The following is a 23,230-nucleotide window of genomic DNA, read 5'->3' on the forward strand; positions in this document are numbered from 1 at the left end:
CGATATTGAGTTTGGCTTGTCAGTGTGCTGGATTTAAAGCACCCGGCGGACTCTGATCTGACGTTATGATGTCCCAGACTGATTTATACGCAGGGGAGAGAGACGGCCGGGGCGGAGACATCTCTGATGAGATTTCATTCATGGCCAGCGGCGGAGACGCTCTGATTAGAGAGTGTTTAAGCAATCACCACGGCGTTCGACGTCAGGCCGGTCGGTGGAGAGCGCACATGGGAAACGCGTTACACGTTATTTATGCCAGACGACGGGCGCTCCGTGGCGTTCCTCCGCAGGCCCCCCCCCCGGGCCTCGGCCACAGCCGCGCGCTCGACGTGAAATACGGCACGGGCTTAAGTAAACTCCGCTCGGACGCGGTGAATTATTGCCAAATCTGTCTCTGGCTTGATTCGGAGAAAAAGTCCCTTGTTCTGTACAGCCAAAGGAAACACTACCGTTTGTGTTTGCTTCAGATCGGTTTGTGAAACATATATTAAGGCTATTGTACAGTAGTGAAGAGGTGTGAAGCTCTGACCTGCCCTTGCCTTGTGTGATATGCCTGTAGTACTCTGTTGAGGGAGGCTTATAGAGAGGCTTATCCGTGCTGATGGTCAGTCTGCTTAAGTGTGCGCCAGAGTGCGGTTTTGTGCAGAAAAGCCCCAACTGTGGAAATGCATGTTGTGTTATAGGGAGCCTTTTGCTTTGCTGGTGCTGAAGCGTCTGTCTCTCTCTGCTGCAGTATAATAGACCAACTGGACGGGGTTCGCCTGCTCTGGTCACTGCTGAAGAACCCCAATCCAGACGTCCAAGCCAGTGCCGCATGGGCCATTTGCCCTTGCATTGAAAATGCTAAGGTAAGGCACAAATTTTTGTACACATAGTCATACAGAATGTGGAGTAAAATGACATCTCTTTTTCTCGCTCGCTGTAAGTGTATGTGCGTATGTGGGTATGTGTGTGTGTTTGTGTCCACAGAAAAGAAACTATTTGTAAATTTTGTGAATTACATTTTTATGAGTGTATTCAACAGAAGGATTATCACTTCCTTGATTATATTACCATCCAGGAAATTAGGACTTTTCGAAATGTTCACCTTCGAACTGCAAAAATGATCTTTGGCTGAAATTGAAAGAATACTGCCTGCTTATACCATCAGGCGCATGATCTGTATCACACGTTGCCTTTTATAGATGCCATTCCGAGGGCGCTGATGCCAGCCACGCCGAAAAAGAAAACCGATATGAACCGTTCGCTAATGGGAAGCAGAGTCCGCTGCACTCTGTTGGCGAGCCTGGAAACAGACAGTCAGAGACAGAGAGCAATTTCCTGCTACGCGAATAACCGATTCTCCAAAGAAAGCCCCTGCGCAGCGTCCCGGAGTCAGACAATTAGCGGCCAGCGCTTGGCAGCAGGCCTGGCTAGGCCCGGGCTTGCATCACATTGATCTTCATTCCGTGTAAACATACAGCGCACTGCTGCGACCCCGACACAGAACTGCGGATAGCTTGCCATCGTTTGACATTAATTTCTGTCTCCCCCCTTAACTTGAGGTTTTCTGAAGTCAACTTTTCTGTTTGAATATGGAACCGGCGTTTTTTTTTTGTTTTTTAAAACGGCGTTAGATGTGGGGTACGATCCCGGTCCGCCAGCACGACCGACCGCTTGAGTGAAAATAAACGCTGCGCGCAAGCAGGTGCATCGGGGCAAATCATATTTCATCGTTCGGGAGACGGGAGAGCTTTCTGGCTCAGGAGAAAGGGCTGAAGTGATGCACAGTGTGCTGGCCACATGGAAAAGAGGACGGGAGATCTTATTGAAAGCTAACAAAGTTTGACAGTGTTTGTCCGACGTTTATGGTGGCAATTTTCAGAACGCATGCCATTTCAGTGAGTTCTTGGGCTGGGGCAGCGTCGGGAGTGAAGCGGCGCATTCCGCCCGTGCGGCGGGGGGAACCCGATCCTCCCCGGCGCGCTGGTTATTTAGATAAAACGCATCTGGTTTGAGTTAGCGACAACAGGGCGGATTTATGACGGACAGAGCCTCGCTGTGAGTGCAGCTGGACGCTCCGCGCCGCTCTTATCTGTTAGCCCAACGCGTGCGCTCGCTCTCTGTGCGTGCGTGCGCGCGGAGGAAGCCCGCTAATGCTAAGCGCTTCGCGAGACGGGCGTATCGCTCGTTGGAGGATGTGACCCGTCTGTTGTTGAGGTGAGGAGCCGCGGCTGTAGGGCAGCAGCACAGAACTGCACTGCAGTCAGAAGCTACTGTCTGGGCTCTTTCCCTCTTCCTGGACTCACTGCTTATATGTACAGTACTGGTTTACAGATGAGTTAGTCGACAGACAGACAGACAGATAAACAGATATTCTTTATTTTTAATACAATAAGTACTCCAAAGATTCAACGGAACAGGAAAAAAAACTAATAGTAATAAATATAAATAATTAAATAATTTTTTTTTTTTAAATCTCTAACATTCCACTTTATTTAGATAGACTAGACATGTCATCCTCTGTTTTCCTGGAACAAATGTACCTTTCTTAATGGTGCAGTATGTGAGTTTGTTTTATAAGACTTTTAGAAGACATTTAGTCAAATTTCATTTACATTGTGACAAAAAAATGTGGTCTCTCTGACTGCCCCAGGCTCCGCCACTCTAAATTTTGCGCCTGAATCTTAACAACCAATCAGGACAGCTCTCTGCAAGGAGGCTTCCCTACCTGCCTGTCAATCCTCTTACGTGTTAACAGCTCTGTCAGAGTAGGGCTACACAGGTAAGTCTAGAGATAGCGTTATGACTGGCTCGTAGAAAACGAAGAATGGCAGAGAAAAAGTTTCCAAAATAAAAGGCTGAATCTAACTCTCTTGCTCGTTCCTCCAAACTCACATACCGCACCTTTAATGGTCAGGATGAAATCAGATTTGCACATGTGGCCACACCGTTACAACATTTTCCTCAGCACACCACATCAGATCATGTGTTAGCCATTTTGGTGTAGCGCTGGTGCCGGGCCGAGCTCAGTGCGCGCAGGTTCATAGAGCTGCGGTTTTACGGCCGTCGCAGTCAGAGCCCTCAGTGTGGCGCAGCTGCCGCTGTCAGAGAGCCCTGTCATCCCAAGAGCCATCAGTATTCCCGAGGAAGCGCTTCCTCTCCGCGCGCCGGGGGGTCGAACAGCGCTCGTCCTCCTCCTCCGGCTCGCCTCCCGCAGGAGCTCAGAGCTCCGACCGCGTCCGCCGCGCCCCCCCCCCCCCCCCCGTCCGAACGCTCGCGTACCTCTTTGCCTCCCTTTAACGCGCTCGTGCGTGCCACGGCGTCCGTAAGCGTGACGAGGTCGTTAGCGCGAATCGTTCGCGTGCCACTACGTTACTCGGGCTTTCTCTAGCTGTAGCGCATCGGCAGCTGCATCTGGAGAGGTTGTGCTGTCGAGTGTATCCCCCGGACAGAGCGTGGACATCCGTGAGATTTATTGGCAGTAACCGGAGGTGCTAATCTTCGCGTCTAATGGGCACTGCTGTCTCCTCTTCCCCCCCCCCGCCTGAATCTGTAACCACAGCCTGTGGCTCAAGCTTCATCTCACAAATACAGCCTTGCGTGGAATATATATGGCAGGGGATACTTTTAGGAAAATCGTAACATCAGCAGTAATATAAATTATTTTGTGATTACTTTGTAACAAGTGTAATTATCGGGATCGTTTTTAGTGATTACATTTTTATATCTACCAAAATGATGAGGATTGCTGAAAAGGTTTGATTGTTGAAAATGAAACTCTCTGATACAGGCACGGGATTCTGCAACTGCAGTGCGATTCACCAAAGAACATAAGAACATAATAACGTTTGATGATGAGAGTAGGCCATCCAGCCCATCTTGGAATGCCATTTTCCTTAGCCTCAAGTAACTCCTTTTAAACCGATAGCTATTTATGAGGACAGAGCAATTTGCTTTTGTGTGGTTTATGCTAAAACAAATTGCCGGGGCTAGGTTCCCGTTGCTAAAAGCTAAGTTCAAATGGTTTCGCCGTCATTGTTGAACTGGGGCCACCGTAGTCCACTAATGCTCTTATTTCCGGGACGGAGAGCTCAGATTAACTGGCGGCCTCCCCTCTAGGACGCGGGAGAAATGGTGCGTTCCTTCGTCGGCGGGCTGGAGCTGATCGTCAATCTGCTGAAATCGGCGGACGGGGAGGTGCTGGCGAGCGTGTGCGCCGCCATCGCCAACATAGCCAAAGACGAGGAGAACCTGGCGGTCATCACCGATCACGGGGTGGTGCCGATGCTGGCCAAACTGACCAACACGGTAAGCGAGACCGCGACCGCGCCGCGTGAAGCGCTCTGTGGGGAAACAGGGGGTGTGCATTTAGCCGTACCGAGCGAGTAGAAAATTAATGAGTTACATGTCCGTCTTCCGTTGTTGCATGTTGGATTCTGTGACTGGCGGGGTGCGTTCCCTCCCCCGGGCAGACGGATGACCGGCTGCGGCGGCACCTGGCGGAGGCCATCGCGCGCTGCTGCATGTGGGGGAGCAACAAGGTGTCGTTCGGGGAGGCGGGGGCCGTGGCCCCTCTGGTGCGCTACCTCCAGTCCAGGGACGCCTCGGTGCACCGGGCCACCGCCCAGGCCCTGTTCCAGCTCTCCAAGGACCCCGACAACTGCATCACCATGCACGAGCACGGGGTGGTCACGGTACGTTCGCCGCACACGCCGCACACTACCCTCCGACCCCTCGGCGTGCTGCGCGGGGTGCGGGACGGTCCCCGGAACGTTCCGCGAAGCCCGCACGCTTGTGCTCTGTGGACTTCTGCTCCCCTTTTCAGTCCGTTCCCATCCACCTATGCCTCCACACTCCAGAAAGAGCACAAATATAGCATCTGGAGTCCAACACACACGCACACAAGGGACTATGAGGCCAGCAATCACACTAACTTTGGTTATATGCGGTCCAAAAACATCGGTATTAAACTGAAATTGGGACCTATTTTCGGAGTCCTTTGACGGACGCCGCTGAAACAAGGCTTGTTTTATCCTGCGCGGGAACGCAACTGCATTTTCTAGCAGTCATGGGAATTCAGAAAAGTCAACATTTCAGTGTGTGCAAAGTGCCACTTCTCTTGTAGGCCTTAGATGCCATTACAAAACCATTCCATAGGCCGTCTCTTGGGCAACTGTTGCTATGCGTCGAGTGTGACCATGAAAGCAAAGAGCTGTACCGAGCACTGACATGTTTGAGGCTTTAAAGAAAGGCAGATGGCCATGTCCGCAAATGAGAGTGTCATGGTAACAGAACGGCCTGCTCACAGGCTTCTTAAGAACCCACAGAGAAAAGAACATTATTGTGACGATACAGACCGCTTCATCCCATCCTGACTCACCATTTTGCCCATTTTATTCTGTTTTTGCTCTTTTCCTTGTTTTTGATGTGTGGATCAGCAACACAAAGGTTTATTATCCTTATTAATGTGGATATTAACTTATTTTGTATGACTGCTTCTCATGAATTACAGACAACTAAAATAGTGACAATAGAAATTAAACAGCAATAGAACAAAAATGTTTAGAATATTGACTTTACAACTTCAGTATCACATACATCATGAAAAACTGGTGCCCAAACAGTAATTCATGTCATTTAAAATGTGAATACTGATTATTATAATAATGCTTTTATACAAGATTTCAGTTATAATGCAAAGACTTATTATAGTAATGCTAAAAATAGAAAAATAATTTTAAGGGAATTATAGGAATGGTTATCGACATTAGGAGCAAAAAGAGATGTTTGTGTGTGATAAATGTGTTTAACCAGACTGTTTATTTTTATCTTTGGGAGTGCATAGCTGTGTAGTAATATAAATACTACTTTCACTGTACATACATAGGAGCAATGACATGGCTAGGATGTGATGCTGCTTTCAGTTGGATTGGATTGGAAGCAAGTATATATATTTTTGTGGTTCTCTACAAAAATGTGTTTATGTTTGCAAATGACATTATTGTGCAGATTTTATCTTCAGATGAAATTTCAGTAGGCATCTTGCATACGGGAGAGTAATTCAATGTTTGGAATAGTGTTTTGAGCTGATTTCCTAATTCGGTCACTGACATTTCAAGTACACAATTTCATAGGAGAAAACATTTGTGTCCGCTCAAAGCATTATTATTTTTTAATGTACTGACTGCTTTAAAATACATTCTGAAGTGGTTCTACAGTTGCAGCCAAATATTCATTCCCATGTACATTTAATGGTGTACTTGCTCTATCTGTCGTTATGCTGTGTGGTTCGACACCGCCAGTAATTGGTAGCTGAACTGAACATTGGCTGCTCCAAAAAGAGTTATGTTCAATTTGGAAAGGTTGTTCAGCAGAATGTTTTTGGTTCAAGACATGACAAATCACTGGGCAACCAATTTTTGTACTTTTTTTAACCGAATTGTCCAGAAGTTTTCTGCAGTGCTACACTAATTCTTATCGCTTTTCATTATTAATGTACCGGCACAGGATTTCAGCACCGCTCCAGAATGTATTTTGGGGATTTTAAAGGGGCCTAATTAAATAGCCCGTCACAATTTTTTAAATTCATTTTTTTAAATAGGAAGTGCTGAAACGCAAGTTATTATCATATTAGGCCTGGCTTCATGCTGAGAAATGATTCATTCCTGTTTGACCCTGAGGAAGCATTACAGCAGGAGAGGTCGTCAGTTTTAGAGGTGAAGTCAGTACAGTTATACGTCTTGCTCTTGATATATGTCCTGGTATGGCACAAAATGTGTTAAAACAATATTTCCTAAAGTTTTCGAGATCGTTTAACACGTTTATCGAGAACCGATGCTGGGTTCTCTCTCTGTCTCTCCACCTAATTTATGTCTGAGTGTAAAATTCAAGACTGGCTCTAGTATTATTGCAACAGTATTTCAAAAAAACTTTTTTTTTTCCTTGCAAAGCTCTCAAAACATGCACACCCACTGGCAGTATAATGATTTCCAATGAGTAGAGCGAGCACATGCCTTCTCCCAGTGTTTTGTTCAGAACGAAACTTTCCTCCCCAGCATTCTTAATGGTGTATAACTCAGTCCCCTAAGCTTAGGAGAGGAAATTAAGCATTGAAAAGAAAGCATTTCACACTGGAAAACACATTAGCGACCTGTCTGACTCGCTACTTTTTTCTGTCACTGCATCTTTAGCATGTCCAAATAATGCTGCACTGTAATTCAAGGAGATTTCTGAGCTACATGCAAAACCGCTACCGCTGCTATCTTTCACCCTTTCCCTTTGATATAAATAATACTGACCAGCGATGTGGAGATGCAGTACCTCTGCAGCCCTGAGCTGTAGCAGTTTAACCCAGAGATATTTTACAGTTGGAAGGTTGTTGCGCTCCACAACACAAACAGAGCCAGCGTACCTCACTCACTCCCCCACGCCCTGTGAGAGGGAAGTGTTCGGAAACATGTTTTCACAGTGGTCGCGGTTCACGTCACACGGTCCCGCGGTTTCAACAGCATCGTGTTCGTCGGTTCCTTTGAGGACGCGCCCCAAACCTTCAGAACAGGGCTCGCACAGGGACCCGTCCCGCGGGCTGTGGTCCCAGGGGAGGCGCGCACCGTCGCGGAACTGAAAAGTCCTGAGATTAATTGCCTTCCAGTTTGATTTGACATGTACGCTTGGTATCTCACAGCTCTGCAAGGATGGGCTTTATTTTCTCCCCCCCTCTCAGCACGCTCTCGCCTGGGCTTCCGCGACTTTGAGAGGGCTGGGGATTGTTTGCTGAAAACGTGAATCCTGGGAGACAGCTTTAGCCAGATTTTCGTATTAAAGAGCCCTTTTCATAAGAAAAGCTTTGTGAAGTAAATTGATGTAAATTACAAAATGCAGATGGTAATTATTGGTAATTTTCTACTGAAGGTATTCCAGAGAACGACCGCTGCCAGCTCCTGGTATGTATTTTAGGCCTCAGACGTAAATGAGAAAAACGTTTGTTACCCTTGTCGCTGCGTGTGCTCCTGCCCTTACAGTGTTCCTGTTCTCACTGTTCCTGTTGTCTGGACAGTCTGCATTCAAAGGAATGGAATTTGTGTAAAAAAAAAAAATATTCATAAATTTCAAGCAGGTATATTATCAGTGAACAAAGCTGTGTTTGTTTTCAACATCATTTTTTAACAAAATGCAGTCCTACAGTACTATATAGCGAAATAATACTTGCATTTTTAGGAATGAGAATTTCTAGCACATGAACCGCAATGCAATACTGCATTTGAACGTAGGCTAAATTTACTGGCCACATAGCAACACGGTTCACTCCAGTGAAACATGAAATTAGGAGATTGTATTTAGGCCTCAGTTGTGAAGAATGAAAAGAATGTCGCTGGATCTAAATCGCATTGTACACGTATAGCCAAAAACGCAGCGCTGCCAAACAGACCTTTGAAACGAATGAGCCATTTCACTCGAGTCATTTTGAGACCTGGCAGCAGTCGCACAGCAACATTAGCCTTCCCTTTCATAAGCCTGTCCAATGTTAAAGATAAGCCCTTCAGTGTTTTGGTACGCGCACGCTAGCTTTTGGCATTCGTTCTCTGTCTCCCTCATTTCGCTTGTCTTCGTCCCAGTCTTTGAGAGGCTTTGAGAGCATAGCCTGAGAGAGGCTCGGCGGTTTCACTTTTCATTATCATTTTCAGGCTGTCGGGAGACTCGAGCAGGCAGTGATTTTCATTCAGGAAGAAGCGTGCTTTTATCTGGCGCGTAGAAGAACGAGTACTTGCTGTATTTCACGTGATCTTGTTTACCTCAACATTATGCGTGTAGCTGCGAGCCATTGGTGTTGGCTTTTTTTTTTACGAGAAGGTAGACATTTTTCAAACAAAAAAGCCTTTTATTACCTCATTTGTTATTCTGAAAAGAAAATGAAGAATTGTTATGTGACATTAAGAGACTGTTCCTTCTATAGATATTTTATGTTTTGACAGGGCCAGAAATTATTATTTGAAAATTGAGTGCTTTTTATTATTACATGGAAAGTACGTAAACACCATTTGAACAGGAGCTTTTCTGTCCTTTGAAATTTCATTATTATGTCTGGCTTATTCTTACGTCTGATATTCTCACAAGCAGACGCCACTGTATTCAGATTGTGTGTCGCTGAGTGAGAAGGGAAAAAAATAAGGATGCAGTAGCAACTCCTTGAAATATTTTTGAGTTTCACGCTGTGCCTGCTGCATATTTTAAGGTTCAGACGCAGGGAAAAGCCCACCCCACTATACAGTACAAGCACTGTTCCCAGGTTTGTTTCTACGAGCCACAAGAGTACTGCGTGTTAGGCACCATCTGACAAAGGTCATTGGAAACTTCATCTGGAAGAAGGAGGGCTGGGCCTGAAATGGACCTCGACTGAAGCGGGGTTCTGGGGAGTTGGGGACAGGCTTCAGTCAGGGTTTCGCTCCGGACGTTCCGCGCGAATACAAGGTCCAGTCAGGAGGTTTGAAGCGGCGTGTTTTTCAGAGAGAGGGGCCGAGTCTGAGCGGCTCTGCCCAGAGGCCCCCGGGAGGACTGTTTACCTTCGCTGGGCTCGGCCTCTCCCGCGGCGCGGGGCTCTGCAGACTGGGCCTGTTTGTGCTGTCCGCCCGGGGAGCGGAACCCGCTGCGCGGAAGGCCCGCTCGCCCCGCTTGCCCCGCGCACCCCGCTCGCCCCACCCGCCCCGCCCGGCCGGGCAACGGCTGCCAGACAGGGGGGAGGCCTCGCCGGGGGGTCTGGGACCCGTGCGTCAGGACGGAGCTGACCTCCCGCCCGCGCGCTTAACGTCGCGGCACGCTTAACGCCGGCCCCGGGCCCTCGCGCGCCACAGCCGGGACCGCAGACCCCCCTCCACCCGCGGGTCAAGAGGCTCGGCGGTCTGGGATTCCGTCCCAAACCCAGGGCGATTTTTCAAACGAGGCTCCGTGCTATCGCGTTACGGACGTTTCAGAATACCCAACAAGAGCCGCATTATAGCCTTTGAGATCCCAGCTGGGGCGAGGTTTTTTTAAAAATGCAAAGAGAGACGGGCTTATCTTTGCCTTAGCTGTGCTTCAGGAGCGCTTATTTGGCCCAGGCTGAATAACATGCTGTGAGGTTGGCAAAAGGCTGCTTTTGGCACTTTTCAGGCATCCTCTATTTTCACAAAAGGGACTTGTCTGAGGGGGCTGTATGTTTCTGCCGCTGCTGTGGATTAGCTTGCGACTCTGTGTTGTTTTTTTTAATTCTGTTGAGGCTGTGGCGGGTTGTGAGTTGGCAGAAGAAACAAAATGCACGTTAATAAATGTTCGACTAAGGAGGAAAACGCCTTTTGCCTTACAAGTTGAGTGAGAAGAGAAAAGGTGAAAAGTTTTGTTCCAGGTGAAATTTTATTCCAACCACTGTGTTGCTTCCTTTTTTAAACCATGCTGAATTGCCTCTGATGTGTTATACCTTCTGATAGAGGTTTTTTAACAAAATAAATATTTAAAAATATGCCAAACAGGCTCAGTGCCCTCGCTCCTCTGAACGTGTGGTGAAAGATGAATGGTTCCCGCCGCTTCCTCCCTGGCTGGACATCTGGTCCGGGGAGAGAGATGCACTTCCTGCCCGGCTGAGCCGCGCATAATAACCATCGTCCCTCCGCCGTCGCAGGACACTAGACCTCGGAGAGGAGCTCGCCCGAGAAACAGAGGCTCCACTCAGTGACTCGAGCGCACAGGGCAGGAGCAGCTCGAATGAAATGACGGCCAAGCGGTTTGCCGCTTTAAGGTCGTTACTGATGTACCGCAGACTACCTCTGAAGGGAATTGTCCGTGTTGCTTAAGAGGGTTCGATGGCACAACGTTGCGATTTCGCGGAGGAACACGTTGAACGAATTTAAAATGCTTTCCATGCCAGACTGTATTTTTTTTTGTCCCTGAATTTGTGTTTATTTTCATTTGAGCCCGCAGCTCACCACGGACTTGATGCACTCTTTTTTTTCCCTCTCGTTTTCATTTGTAAAGGGAAAAAGAAGATGGGCCGTGATACCGTAGCCATAATGCATCCTTGGCCGTTCTTCTTTGGGCTCATGACATGCGACAGTATAATAGGAGCTCTTTAAACACAATAAAAGAAGCATCGCAGTGCATTTTATTTTATGTACCGTGTTCTTTAAAATGGAATTTCTGGAGGGAGAAAAGTCGTGTTCTGCAGCGAGCTCAAAAAGGCTTGTTATACAAGCCAGTAATAGTCGGATGTAATGCGACCTTTGAGCAACGGTGGGCTGTGAAATTGGGCGATTCCTGTTCATGTTTCAATGCCCATGGCTTTCTGTTAGACAAACGCTTTCATCTGAGCTAAACTTTATGTAGCGTCTGCTCGCAGCTGTAGCGTAAGCTAAATCATACCTTTTGGATCCAAAATAGGTAACAGATATGAAGCCATTTTGGCCTACAGTTAATATATTTGCAGCCAGACTATTTAAATCATCCCAAAAATAGGGCAGATACCTGTGGCGGGTGGGAGGATGTTTTGTATGAATGAGTCTTGCGGACTGGCCTGTTCAGAGCTTATCTTTTTCTCCTCTCTCTCCTCCGGGGCAGCTCCTCCTGGCCATGATGGGATCCACGGACGAGGTTTTACAGGAGGCGGCGGCCGGGTGCGTGGCCAACATTCGGCGACTGGCCATGGCCAATGAAAAAGCCAGATTCGGTTAAAAAAAAACCCCGAAAGGTTCACGCCCTCTTGGCTTCTGTGAGTGCTCCTGTGACAGGCGATGGCCTCCGAAGGGTCTGTTGAGCAGCCCGTTGAGAGAACGCGTCACAGGCGCCTCCCTATAGGTCGGAACCAAAGCTGAACGTCTGTAACGGCATGGGTGTGTGCACACGCTGTATGTCTATGTCACTGAGCATGTAATAGCAGGAAATGTTTTTGGAAAATCCTGCCGATACATTTTGAACGATTATTTAATTTGGATTTCATACAGGCCTTAATAAAAGACTCCCTCTTCCTCTGTTTTTTTTTTTCTTTTCAGTGTCTGATTTAATAATAACAATAAATGCTTTCTTCTTCTGTTTGTGCCCATGCCAAGTGCTACATGCTTTCCTTTCTGTGGAGCGGTTCTGAGTGCAAATGGTCTGCCCAGAGACTGAATTCAATCCCTGTGAAAGATTAATATCTAATCAAGCCCCACATCTGGCTGTATTACATTCAGAAATCTAGCAGCACATTTGAAAATCAACTGTTATCAGATTTATCACATATACGCTCACACATGCTGATGTGTGTGTGTGTGTGTGTATGTCCGTGTGCGTGAGTGTGTGTGTGTGTAGGTGTGTGTGTATGTGCTTCTGCATGTTTATATATTACAAATGAAGGGGGGAGAAACATGACATAAAAATGTTAAGGTTTCTTTTATAATTAAATTCACAGTGATATGTGCATGCAATGAGGTCACATCCAGAATACCTACAGATGAAGATACAGCTATGCATAGTCCAGTATTTGCAGTATTGTCACCAATGGGTTTCATGAATAATTCATATTAGCAATTTCTACTTAATTAATATTATTCATTATAAAAATGGTTCAAAGATTATGTAAAGCATACAGTGCAGTCTGTATGTACTTGGACTGTGACAGTTTTGGTTGTTCAGCTTTAATTTAATTGAGGGTATTTACATCCATTTTGGGTGATTCCTGTGTGAACTACAACCCTGTTTGTGCATAGTTCCCCAATTTGAGGGGACCAAAAGTAATTGGATAAATAGCATAATCTGAAATAAAGTTGGCTTATTTAGTACTTGGTTACAACTATTTTTATGACTGCCTGAATTATGTGACTCATAGACATCACCAGATGCTGAAAATCTTCTCTGGTGATGTTCTGCCAGGCCTGTACTGCAGCTGTCTTCAGTGTCTGTTTGTTTCAGGGGCTTTTTGCCTTCAGTCTTGTCCTCAGCAAGTGAAACACATGTTAAGTTGGATTCGGGTGATTGACTTTGCCAATCAAGAGCATTCCACTTTTTGGCCCAAAAAATCACCTTGGTTGGTTTTGAAGTATGCTTGGGGTCATTGTCCTGCTGCAAGGTGAAGCACTGTCCAATGAGTTTTGAGGCATTTGATTGGATCTGAGCCGATAAGATGTTTCTGTCCAGTTCAGAATTCATCCTGACGTCTGCAGTCGCACTACCAATAAAAAACAAGGGAGACAGTTCAAGTGGCAGTCATATATGCCCAGGCCTCCACCGTGTTTCACAGCTATGCTTTGGATCATGAGCAGTTTTTTTTCTTTCTTCAAACTTTCCTCTTTCCATAACTTTGTATAGGTTAATACTTGTCTCTTCTTTCCGTAATACTTTGTTGAAGAACTTAGTCTATGTACTTTTTTAAAATATATATTTTTTGCTAATTCTGATCTGGCAGTTCTGTTCTGGAGGCTTACCAGTGGGTTGCATTTTGCGGTGAACCCTCTGAGGTTATGCTGCTGTATTTTTCTCTTTATGGTAGTCCTTGATACATCCATGCCTGCATCCTGGAAAGTGTCCTTGTTCTCTTCGAACATTCAAAAGTGGTTTTTCTTTACAGTTGAAAATATTCTTCAGTCATCTTCGTTGGTTTCTATCGCACAGCTCACCAGTGTGTTTTTAACTATGTACCGAACAGTTGACGTTGACACACCTAATGTTTTAGCCATGTCTCTGATTGATTTATTATGATTTTTCAACCTCTTGACTTTGGTCTGCATTTTGAGACCACAGAAACACTGCAAATCAACTCTACACCTTCTGTTAGTTTGTTAGTTAGTGCATGAACTAATGATGCAATGGGACACAACTAGCCAAAAAAACAGTTGAGCAGCCAATTGTCCTCTAAAATGCCCTTTAAAATGGGGGGAACTATGTATAAAATGCTGTAATTCCTACACAGTATACCCGGTATTAATGCAAATACCCCCAAATTAAAGCTGACAGTTTGCACATTAACGTCATTTTCCTTTCTGCATTCCAAATCCAGCGTTCTGGAGTACAGAGCCAAAACAATAAACATTGGGCCCTTGTCCAACTGGACTGTCCATACTGCACTGTATTTCCTCCAAGTCCTCGGAAATTCCATTTCTAATTGAATAAGATAATATTACTTTTTAAATAATTGTACTGATGGCAGAAGGACACCTCAACATGTAAACTGACAGCCCAACATTCAGTCCATGTGAAGTTCATGAAAAGAAATATAACTTTTTATTTAAAAACATAACACCTGCACCACATTAAGGTTAAGTTCATCTTAAGTCAGAGATAATCTGCTTATGTATTTTAAGAACAATATCCCCTCCTAATTTATAGTTCTCAGTAATTCAAACAATTTATGAGAAACTTTTGTTTTCTTAGAGTCGCGATGTGATTCATGGCCAGTAAGAAATTCCAGGTGCTGAGATCTTCCTCAGGCTCAGAGATGTTCTCAGTAAGCAAACGCGCATGTCGCAGATGTTTAGTGAAAACACGGCGCGTCGGTTTCCACTGTTTTTCGGGCCGGCTGCGGCGTGCCCCGGCCGCTCTGGCCCGCTCCAGCCGCCCTGGTCCTGATTAACTCCGCAGACTTTGCGTTTCGTCACCGAGACGGCTGGAAAGCCCGCCGGGCCTCTGTCCTTAACGCGAGGCCCATATTAAAAATTAGCCGCACATGGGAAGCGTGCTTTGGGAAACCTCCGTCGCCCTAATGTGTTTAAGGCGGCCGAAGGAGGCGGACCCGGGGAACAGGGAGAGGGGAGAGCAGCGAGGGTGTTCTGATAGGAGGGTTTGCTGCCAGGGTGCAGGGAACTGGGCCGAGCCACCATTGTCGCAGAACCATTCCCGATAAATCACCGTGATTGATAGTATTCTTCAGCCCTTGCAAGCACTCTCAGCAGCCTCAAAGTACCCTGTATTTGAAACTTTAAAAAAAAATGTCTAATAAGAGCTGTTTGACAACCTAAATGAGCAGAAACCTAAAGATTTTTCTCATTGTGGAGATGCAGTCACTGGAGAGATGGCTATGCATAAGTAACAAATATTGCATGTTTCTCTGAATTTCTACTGTAAGATATGCAGCTTTGCTACATTTCTAACCAATGGTGAGACATGCACTGTCTGCATTTTGGAGGTGTTCAAGGTGCTTGACATTATGATCCACAGCACTGAAAGACTGCAAATTCCTCTTCACTTTCAGCTCCAGAAGCCATTGGAATTCTCCTGTTAAGCATTTTAAGGTCCTGAAGAGGGGAGTACAGTATATGCAGTACATGAATAGCAGTTTTTCATTATGTATTAGGGAGGGAATAGAGAACATAGTGATCATTTTGAAAGCCACGCAAAGCTGTTGGTCTCAACCCCACGGTTCAGTGTATTAACAGAGCCACAATCCCACAGAGAAAAAAAATACAGCTTTCTATGGAATTCTGCATGGGTACATTATTCATGGGAAATTAAACGTTCTCTTCCCTGTAGTTTCAGTGCTTCCGTAGGGGCATATCTTAGATCCCGCACTGCCTATCTGCAGGGATGCGTGCAGTTCCTTGAGCGTCCACAGGGTGCGCAGACACAACTTTTCAGGTGAGTTCTCTCAGCATCACCCCGGGAGACCAGCATGGCTCGGTGACTTCGCTAACCTCCAAATCCAACCTTAACCAACAGTCAGAATCTCATATGTTACACAGTACCACAGTACAGAGTATGGAAAGGATAGTCACTGCCGTTTTTATCTTTCTTAACTAGAGTTGAGTGAAATTTAAACTAAAAGGATTAAAAGGTTAAAAGGATAATTTGTCAACCAGTGAATAATGTCCATAGGCCAGGAGAACCACAGCACAACACAGATGTCAACTAATAGTGCCCTACCTGTGTAAATGCAGGTGACGTGGCCAACAATAGGTTGGGATGTCGTACAGCTATTGACTTTATGGTGCTAGATTTGGCAGACAGCGCTTAAATGTGAAACATCCAACCTTTTTCAGTGTTTTTGTAAAGTGAAACTTTTCTTTGAAACTCCCAACTCTCCCACATCTCCCCAGGCATTAGACCTCAAAAATTTCATAAAGAAACTAATGAACAGTAAAAGTTCCTTCCAAATAACAGAAGTGGTTTTCTCCCCTAAGAAGCCGAGCACCATTTTAATAACTCCTGACACAAACACTGTGTCACTGCACACACAAGCCCTCTGTGTTCTAACAAAGCAAGAAAGAGAGAACATAGAGTCCACAGCGTAGTGAGCAGAGCTTATTCCCGTATCTAGACCCTCTAAGTTTTATAATCATTAGCGCTAACACCGCTATGCCCTTCAATACATTTTCAAGCTTAAGGGTTGAATTATTTGCACAGAACATTACAGCCCAACTTGTTTCGGCTTTTTGGGTCATGTGCCTTCTGAAATCACTATTCCTTAAAGGTTAAATACATTTATGAAATTTGTTGATTTGCATCGGTGGGCAGTTCCGAGACATTTGAAACCATTTCACTGCCCTGATAAATTTTGACATTCCCATCTATAAAACATAAAATAACTCGCTGGCCTGGCAATAAATAAACAGACATGAGCAAGTAAATTCCACATCTGGATAATTTCTCTGCACTGTGAGGGCTTATAAAGTATTAATAATTGATTGGTACAAACAAATGGTCAATGGCATATACAGGAGTGAAATTCAAAGGAAATTAGCTTGAGAAAAGGTAGGTTAGTCAAGATTATTTGGTCTTGACATTCAACTTTTTTTTGCTTTCTTCATAAAATGAAAGAAAAATAAAATAAAATAAGGAATAATTGTGGAGACGCAGAGGGTGCTTAAGCGTCTAGATGGCACGGAAGTTATTTTCTTGGATTTACAGAACTCCGCGGTTAATAATAGCCTCCTCGGCTGTCTGCTTTGATATTATAATGTTCTTAATGACAATGAGTACATACATGGTGCATACATGTCTGTGCATACACACACACACACACACACACAGCATTTCTGTCTTCACACACTCAGCTGGGAGCCATAAGCCATAAAATCTTTTCACTTGGTTTGTAACCAACCTGAAAGCTCTTCATGGCAGCCAACCAAAAACTATATTATTATTCCATTTTCATTGTTTTCATGCAGCTATGAAACTTTGAACGTGAGAGAAACATGCAATGCTGCGGAATCATCTTGGAAGAGAAATATTTCCTGATCCAGTCTGACTTCTGGGTTTCTTAAAAAAATAAATAAATAAAATTAAAAATCCATATTGCTCATGGACTGTGATGTTCCTCAGGTAGGTTCAACAAAAATATTCCTCCTGCTTAAAAAAAAGAAAGAAAGTTTTTTGTTTTTTTTTGCTGTTGTTAGTTTACTCTGACTGCAAGGGTGGCTTTTAGTGCCATCAGTCCTGCCAGGAGACCCGTCCAACCCGTCACTCTCCTCATGTTGCGTGATCTGTCACTGATCTGTCACAGTCTGTGCTCTCCGCCCGCCACCCTTGTGTTTTCTCTCTCCAGCAATGATCCTGACATTGATTAATCATTCTTCCTCCCAGAGCTATGTATCATATTCGGAAATATAGCATAATGTTTAAATATGCTATCTTCAGGCCTTAAGCGGTCAGTCTTTCCATTCACATTTAAACAATTTCTGGAGTGCCAGCATACTGTAAAATCACACTGATGTTCTGGAATTCTGAATAAGAAGAGTATGTCAGTAAAAAAATTTATTTACATGGGTATGTACAAAGGGGTGCGTACATATATATTTATTTTTTTTTTCTCTAGAACCCATTCATAAAATATGAAATGTACATTAAATGGTCTATACGAAAATACAAAAAATGGCATGAAGAAATATGTCTGAGAGGAGACCATTATTTCCGAACACACTGTCATTGCCAGCATAGCACACCAAACAGCCACTAATGATATCTGGCTCACACTCCATGACTACTTCAAGTAGGTGTGAAAAGAAATTACATACAGTGAGCTCCATAATGTTTGGAACAAAGATATATTTTTTCTTCACTTAGTTCTGTACTCAATTTTAGATCAGACAATTCACGTGGTTCTCTTCTTCAGCTCCTGCTTGTTTCAGGGGCTAGTTGCCTTAAGTTCTTTTCAGCATATGAAACGCATGTTCAGTTGGATTCATATCACGTGAATGACTAGGCCAGTGAAGACTTTTCTGGATTTTGGCTTTGAAAAACTCCTTTTTGCTTTAGCAGTATATTTGGGATCATTGTCTTGCTATAGGTGGAAGTGTCATCCAGTGATTTTGGAGGCATTTGCTTGAATTTAATTGACTACAATTATGATTATTATCATATCGATTAAAATTATTGGTTATGCTGCTATCAGCTATTACATTATCAATGAAGACAGGTGAGCCAGTACCTATGGCAGCCATACATGCCTAAACCATAACACCCCTTACCACCAAGTTTCACAGATGAGGGGAGGGGCTTTAGATATTGGGCAGTTCCTTACGGCCTTTACACTTCACTCTTTCCATCACTCTGATATACAGAACACTGCAGGCTCATTTAGGTAAGTCTCTTTTTAGAGTTTTCCCTCTTATGTAAGCTTCTTTTAGTATACATTATACAATTATACCATGTACTGGTGTGAAAATGTCATAATAGAGAGGCAGACACAAGACAAGGCACATAGCTCAGGAGGTAAGAGCGTTTGTCTGGCAGTCAGAGGGTTGCCAGTTCGATCCCCTGCCCTGGGTGTGTCAAAGTGTCCCTGAGCAAGACACCTAACCCCTAATTGCTCCCAGTGAGCTGATTGGTACCTTGCATGGCAGCCTTTCACTGCTGGTGTGAGTGTGTGTGTGAATGGAAGAATGAGAGGCATCAATTGTAAAGCGCTATATAAATGCAGTCCATTTACCATAATCTATAATGGAGCAGGAAAGGGCATGGTAGATTTTTTTATTAAACCTGTGAACAGCCTGTACCAATAGGGATCACTGTGACCTTTAATCTGTCCAAGTACCATAATTCTCTACTCACACATCTGTGCAAATGAAGACTTTGTGATCAGCTTAAACTTTCCTTCTTTCACTAATATACAAGCACATACCACTTGCCCATCTTTCTGTGATGTCAACGAGATGTCAACGAGATGTTCTGGACATCTAGGACCTATTTTGCCACTTCTTCTGTGGTCCTTTCTAACAGATTATAGGACCTTCACCAAAGAGCACTCTCCTCCTAAAATTCCCAGAGCCTGTAATTGGTGTTTATTTAACATGCATAAACACTTAATTGTCCTTTTAAGCAGATGTTGTTACTGCAACACTGTGTACATAAAAACCCCAGATCCATGCTCCATGAGAAGAAAACATAATAAACAGAGAGAAATAAAAAATAATGAGTAACACTCGTTTTCCCGGCTGGTGCCAGAACGCTTTCGGTTGGCGTTCCCTGATGGTGAGTGAATGATGTTCAGAGGACAACACAGGCCTCTCCGGGAGGCAGGCCACAAGGCCACCTGCCCCCAGCGACCCTTGACACAGATGGGCAGTGGACCAGGGGAGCCCAGCTGACCTGTGCATAAAAAACCCATTCCTGCAGAAGCTCCAGCCAGTTTCTTGCAATTCTATCGAAAACGGAAATAGGTGGCATGGCCGTGAGGAAGGCGTTTACATGAACATCTTCCATGTAAATATTCATAAAGTGGGCGGGAACATTCGTCATATAGCTCCGCCTGTTAAGAGGCTGATGAAACCCAACTCAACTGCTATCATGATCAAGGCTATTCAATTGGAGGCATTGGGGACAAATAATAATAATAATAATCCACAGACATTATCTTTACCCTTTGATGGTTGAGCAGAAAATGAAAATATTATTCAGATGTATAACAGATAGGTATCCCATGGGTTTTGACCCATGACCCTTGCCAGTCACTCAGTGCAAGATATGATTACCAGATATGCACTTGCATAGTGTCGGTATACCACCCACTTATGACAAAATAATAGTACATTGATAGTCATGGATATGATATGAATATTCTACTTTTTTTAAACATAATTACAATAAAAATAAAATGTAAAATTTTTTTTTTTTTTTTGGTCCACCATTTTATAAAGAATTTTTACCCTGGAAGGAGTCAACCCCTGATATACATGAATGGTTATAAAAGGCAGGCTCCACCCAAGTGTCTTACAGGACACTGGAGTGGGTCTGTGCAGTACGTACCGCAGCAAACCCTGCTTTCTCCACTTAGTCTGCCCTGCCAGTAATGCTGAAGCTCCAGCAGATGGTCAGTCATCTGTGGTGGGTCCTCTCCTCTGCCAAGCGGTGACCTCACTCACCCACATGAGACCCAATGACCCTAAAAACTGACCACACTTGCCACCAGCTGACCATACCATAGGCTTTGGCACAACAGCTGATTCCGGGTTGGGGCTTCTGGGTATAAAACGGCCCCAAGGTGGCTGCTTATCTGCAACACTGTCAGAGTATAGTGGGCTAAAATGAAAATGAGCAAGCAGCCAAATGTAGAACAGAGTGAGGATCTAGAACTGTATGTCAGCAGCTTACTAAAATCAACCGGTATCTGTTCAGGACAAAACGTTAATTTTCACACTCATTTAAGGCCGCTGCATATGATTTACTGTACACCACATTTGCTCCACAGATCCGAATATAAAGTTGATTGGAGGGTTTGTATCACATATTGTGCATGCAAAAGAGATGCATGTTGGAAGTATGAAACAGAAAAGGCGAAATGTCTGGTTATAGCCTACTCACTCATTATTACGGGATGGACAGGTGTGTCAAACCCTGCCAATGATGTCTGACTTCTTACAGCCAAGAAAGGTAGGTGAGTGGCTACATCAAATAATAAAACTAAGGCCTATTTAGCCATATACTTTGCGAATAGCTGCAGTCGTACACTTAAAGTTACAATCTCAAAGATTTCTGTTTCGTTCTCTTTGGCGGTACCAATGGAGAAAAGCAGTAATTGCAGGTGTGTTTTTGGACCTCACTTCCCAGAGATCCAACCGGATCCAACCAGTGTCGCCTGTGTGACGTCAGTCAGTTGGCACCTGGGCCACGCCAACTATAACACTTACTATTTACTGAATAAAAAATGGTTGTTATAAAAGTAACGTTATGTACACACTCATTCATTGTCTAACATTAGGCTAACTTAAGCTGCCTTTATACTGCCGAGCTGGGTTAAAATGCTGTAGCAGACCTGGGGTAGAATTATTTATGATCAATTTCCAGACTGTTCTTTATCCACCTTTTTCCCTGTATGAACATCTTTACACTGCAGAGAAGAATTTGCGGGATTCGCTGCAGCTCGTACAATTATGTATCTCGTGCACACTAAACAGTCTTTCTCGTGAATGATTGTTATGTGATATTTTTGAAACAACTGCCTTGACAAATGTTACTGCTGGTGTTTCTGGTTTTGCTAGCAAACTGTTCGAGAATAAAGCGGAGCTGGGTGTTAAATTAGCAATCAACAAGAATAATAAAACTTAAACAAAGGAGATTTCATCAAAAAATGGCAAGGCTGAAGGACCATATGAGGAAGCGTAATAAAATAATAACGCTAATCCCATACTGCTGTATTCTTTTATTTAGTTTTCTCCGGTTTGACATCTTTACACTGAAATCAGACCTGGCTCTGCTCCACCTATACCCCTGGTTAATGCTCTGTGTAAAGACGGCTTTATTCCGATCATTATAATATATTGATGAACTTGATGGCAATGTAAATAACGGTAACGTTAAGGCCAATTCAGATCAATGATTTGCAATGAGACAAAATGGTTTTAGAATGTTGCAGAGAAAATTGCAGCGGTGTGAACTGGTTAGTTGCAGAGCGTCTGAAGCCGTTGCCTGGGGTCTCAAAAGACCCACCTTGTCAAATTGCCAAGTGCAGTTAGAACGTTTACAATCAGACGTCTTGGAATTTTAAAAGTTGCATCCAGTCTCGTAGCGAATCATTGATCTGAACTGACCTTTAGGTAGCTACATTGCAACGTTGCAACACGGTAGCATTACATTCGAGAGACGTTTTGCGAGGTCGGTACCAGTCGGTAGCATTAGCTAGCGTTTTTTCTAATTGTTAGCTGACATTAAATTGTGTTAATTACATTAGCTAGCTAGCTTGCCTTTCTTGACATGGTCTGGTAGCTAGCGTTAGCTGTGCAAATAGCTAGGCTATGTAACTTAGTATCGTTACATTGTCATCAAATGTAATACGAAATCTACATCAACAAATAATATGACCTCTCATGTTACACAAAAACTTTTTTAGGGTTCCATAACCCCCCTCCTTTCTCTGTTATTGTAACGCTAGCAGACACCGGAAAAAACAGTACACCACTCACACGCAAGTGAGTTGAAGAGCGAGCCTGTTGCGTTAGCTCCGTTTACCCTCTCTGGCGGACCAACCACTGATGGGTGATGGAAAATGCGTCATTAACTATGCGCCGCTTGTGATTTTTTCCCGGGAATGTCGCCACAGACACCCAGTTCTTTAATCATAAATTATTATATTAATAATAATATAAATTAATATAATAATAGTCTCAATCACCATTGTGTTACCTAATTCGGCGATAGATAGTGACTTAACAGACATTTATTTTAATGAAAATCAATCGAGATTATTACTTTAAGTAATTTTGCCAAATTACATTATTTTATCTAGCCTGGAGTGCAAACACACGTCTACAGGTGAAAACAACATTTCACATGAATGCTTGAAATTAGACAATCATAGCCAAAAGTGAAGAACATCGATGAAAGAGCTGAGTACTGTACAGTGCCTTCAGAAAGTAATCAGACCCCTTCACTTTTTCCACATTTTGTGCCACAAGTTACAGCCTATTGTAAAATAGATTAATTTTCATTCTCATCAATCTACACACAGTACCCTATAACGACAAAGTGAAAATAGGCTTAGAAATTTTTGCAAATGTATTCAAAATAAAAAAGACCGAAATACCACATTTACATATGTATTCAGACCCTTTACTCAGTACTTTGTTGAGGCACCTTTGGCAGTGATTACAAGCCCCGAATCTTCTTGGGTATGACGCTACAAGCTTGGCACACCTGTATTTGGGGTATTTCTCCCATTCTTCTCTGCAGATCCTCTCAAGCTCTGTCAGGTTGGATGGGGAGCTGCTCAGCTATTTTCAGGTCTCTCCAGAGATGTCTGAGTTCAAGTCTGGGCTCTGGCTGGGCCAAGGACCTTAACAGGCTTGTCCCGAAGCCACTCCTGCATTGTCTGTGTGCTTAAGGC

The 23,230-nt window shown here is 44.2% G+C and overlaps 1 protein-coding gene across 3 annotated transcripts in view; it reads left to right on the forward strand.

The window, feature by feature from the left end:
• The window catches only part of odad2 (outer dynein arm docking complex subunit 2), a 44,071-nt gene extending 32,100 nt beyond the window's left edge, over nt 1-11,971 (forward strand). For all 3 annotated transcript variants that reach the window (XM_064332408.1, XM_064332410.1, XM_064332409.1), the window contains 4 exons: nt 734-848; nt 4,102-4,290; nt 4,455-4,676; nt 11,566-11,971. In XM_064332408.1, the coding sequence (XP_064188478.1) occupies nt 734-848; nt 4,102-4,290; nt 4,455-4,676; nt 11,566-11,679 (640 nt within the window). In that variant the 3' untranslated portion in view covers nt 11,680-11,971. The remainder of the gene's footprint in view (nt 1-733; nt 849-4,101; nt 4,291-4,454; nt 4,677-11,565) is intronic.
• The last annotated feature ends 11,259 nt before the right edge of the window (nt 11,972-23,230 follow it).

The sequence above is a fragment of the Anguilla rostrata genome, chromosome 4 (assembly GCF_018555375.3).
Source record: "Anguilla rostrata isolate EN2019 chromosome 4, ASM1855537v3, whole genome shotgun sequence".
In the NCBI taxonomy this organism is placed as follows: Eukaryota; Metazoa; Chordata; class Actinopteri; order Anguilliformes; family Anguillidae; genus Anguilla; species Anguilla rostrata.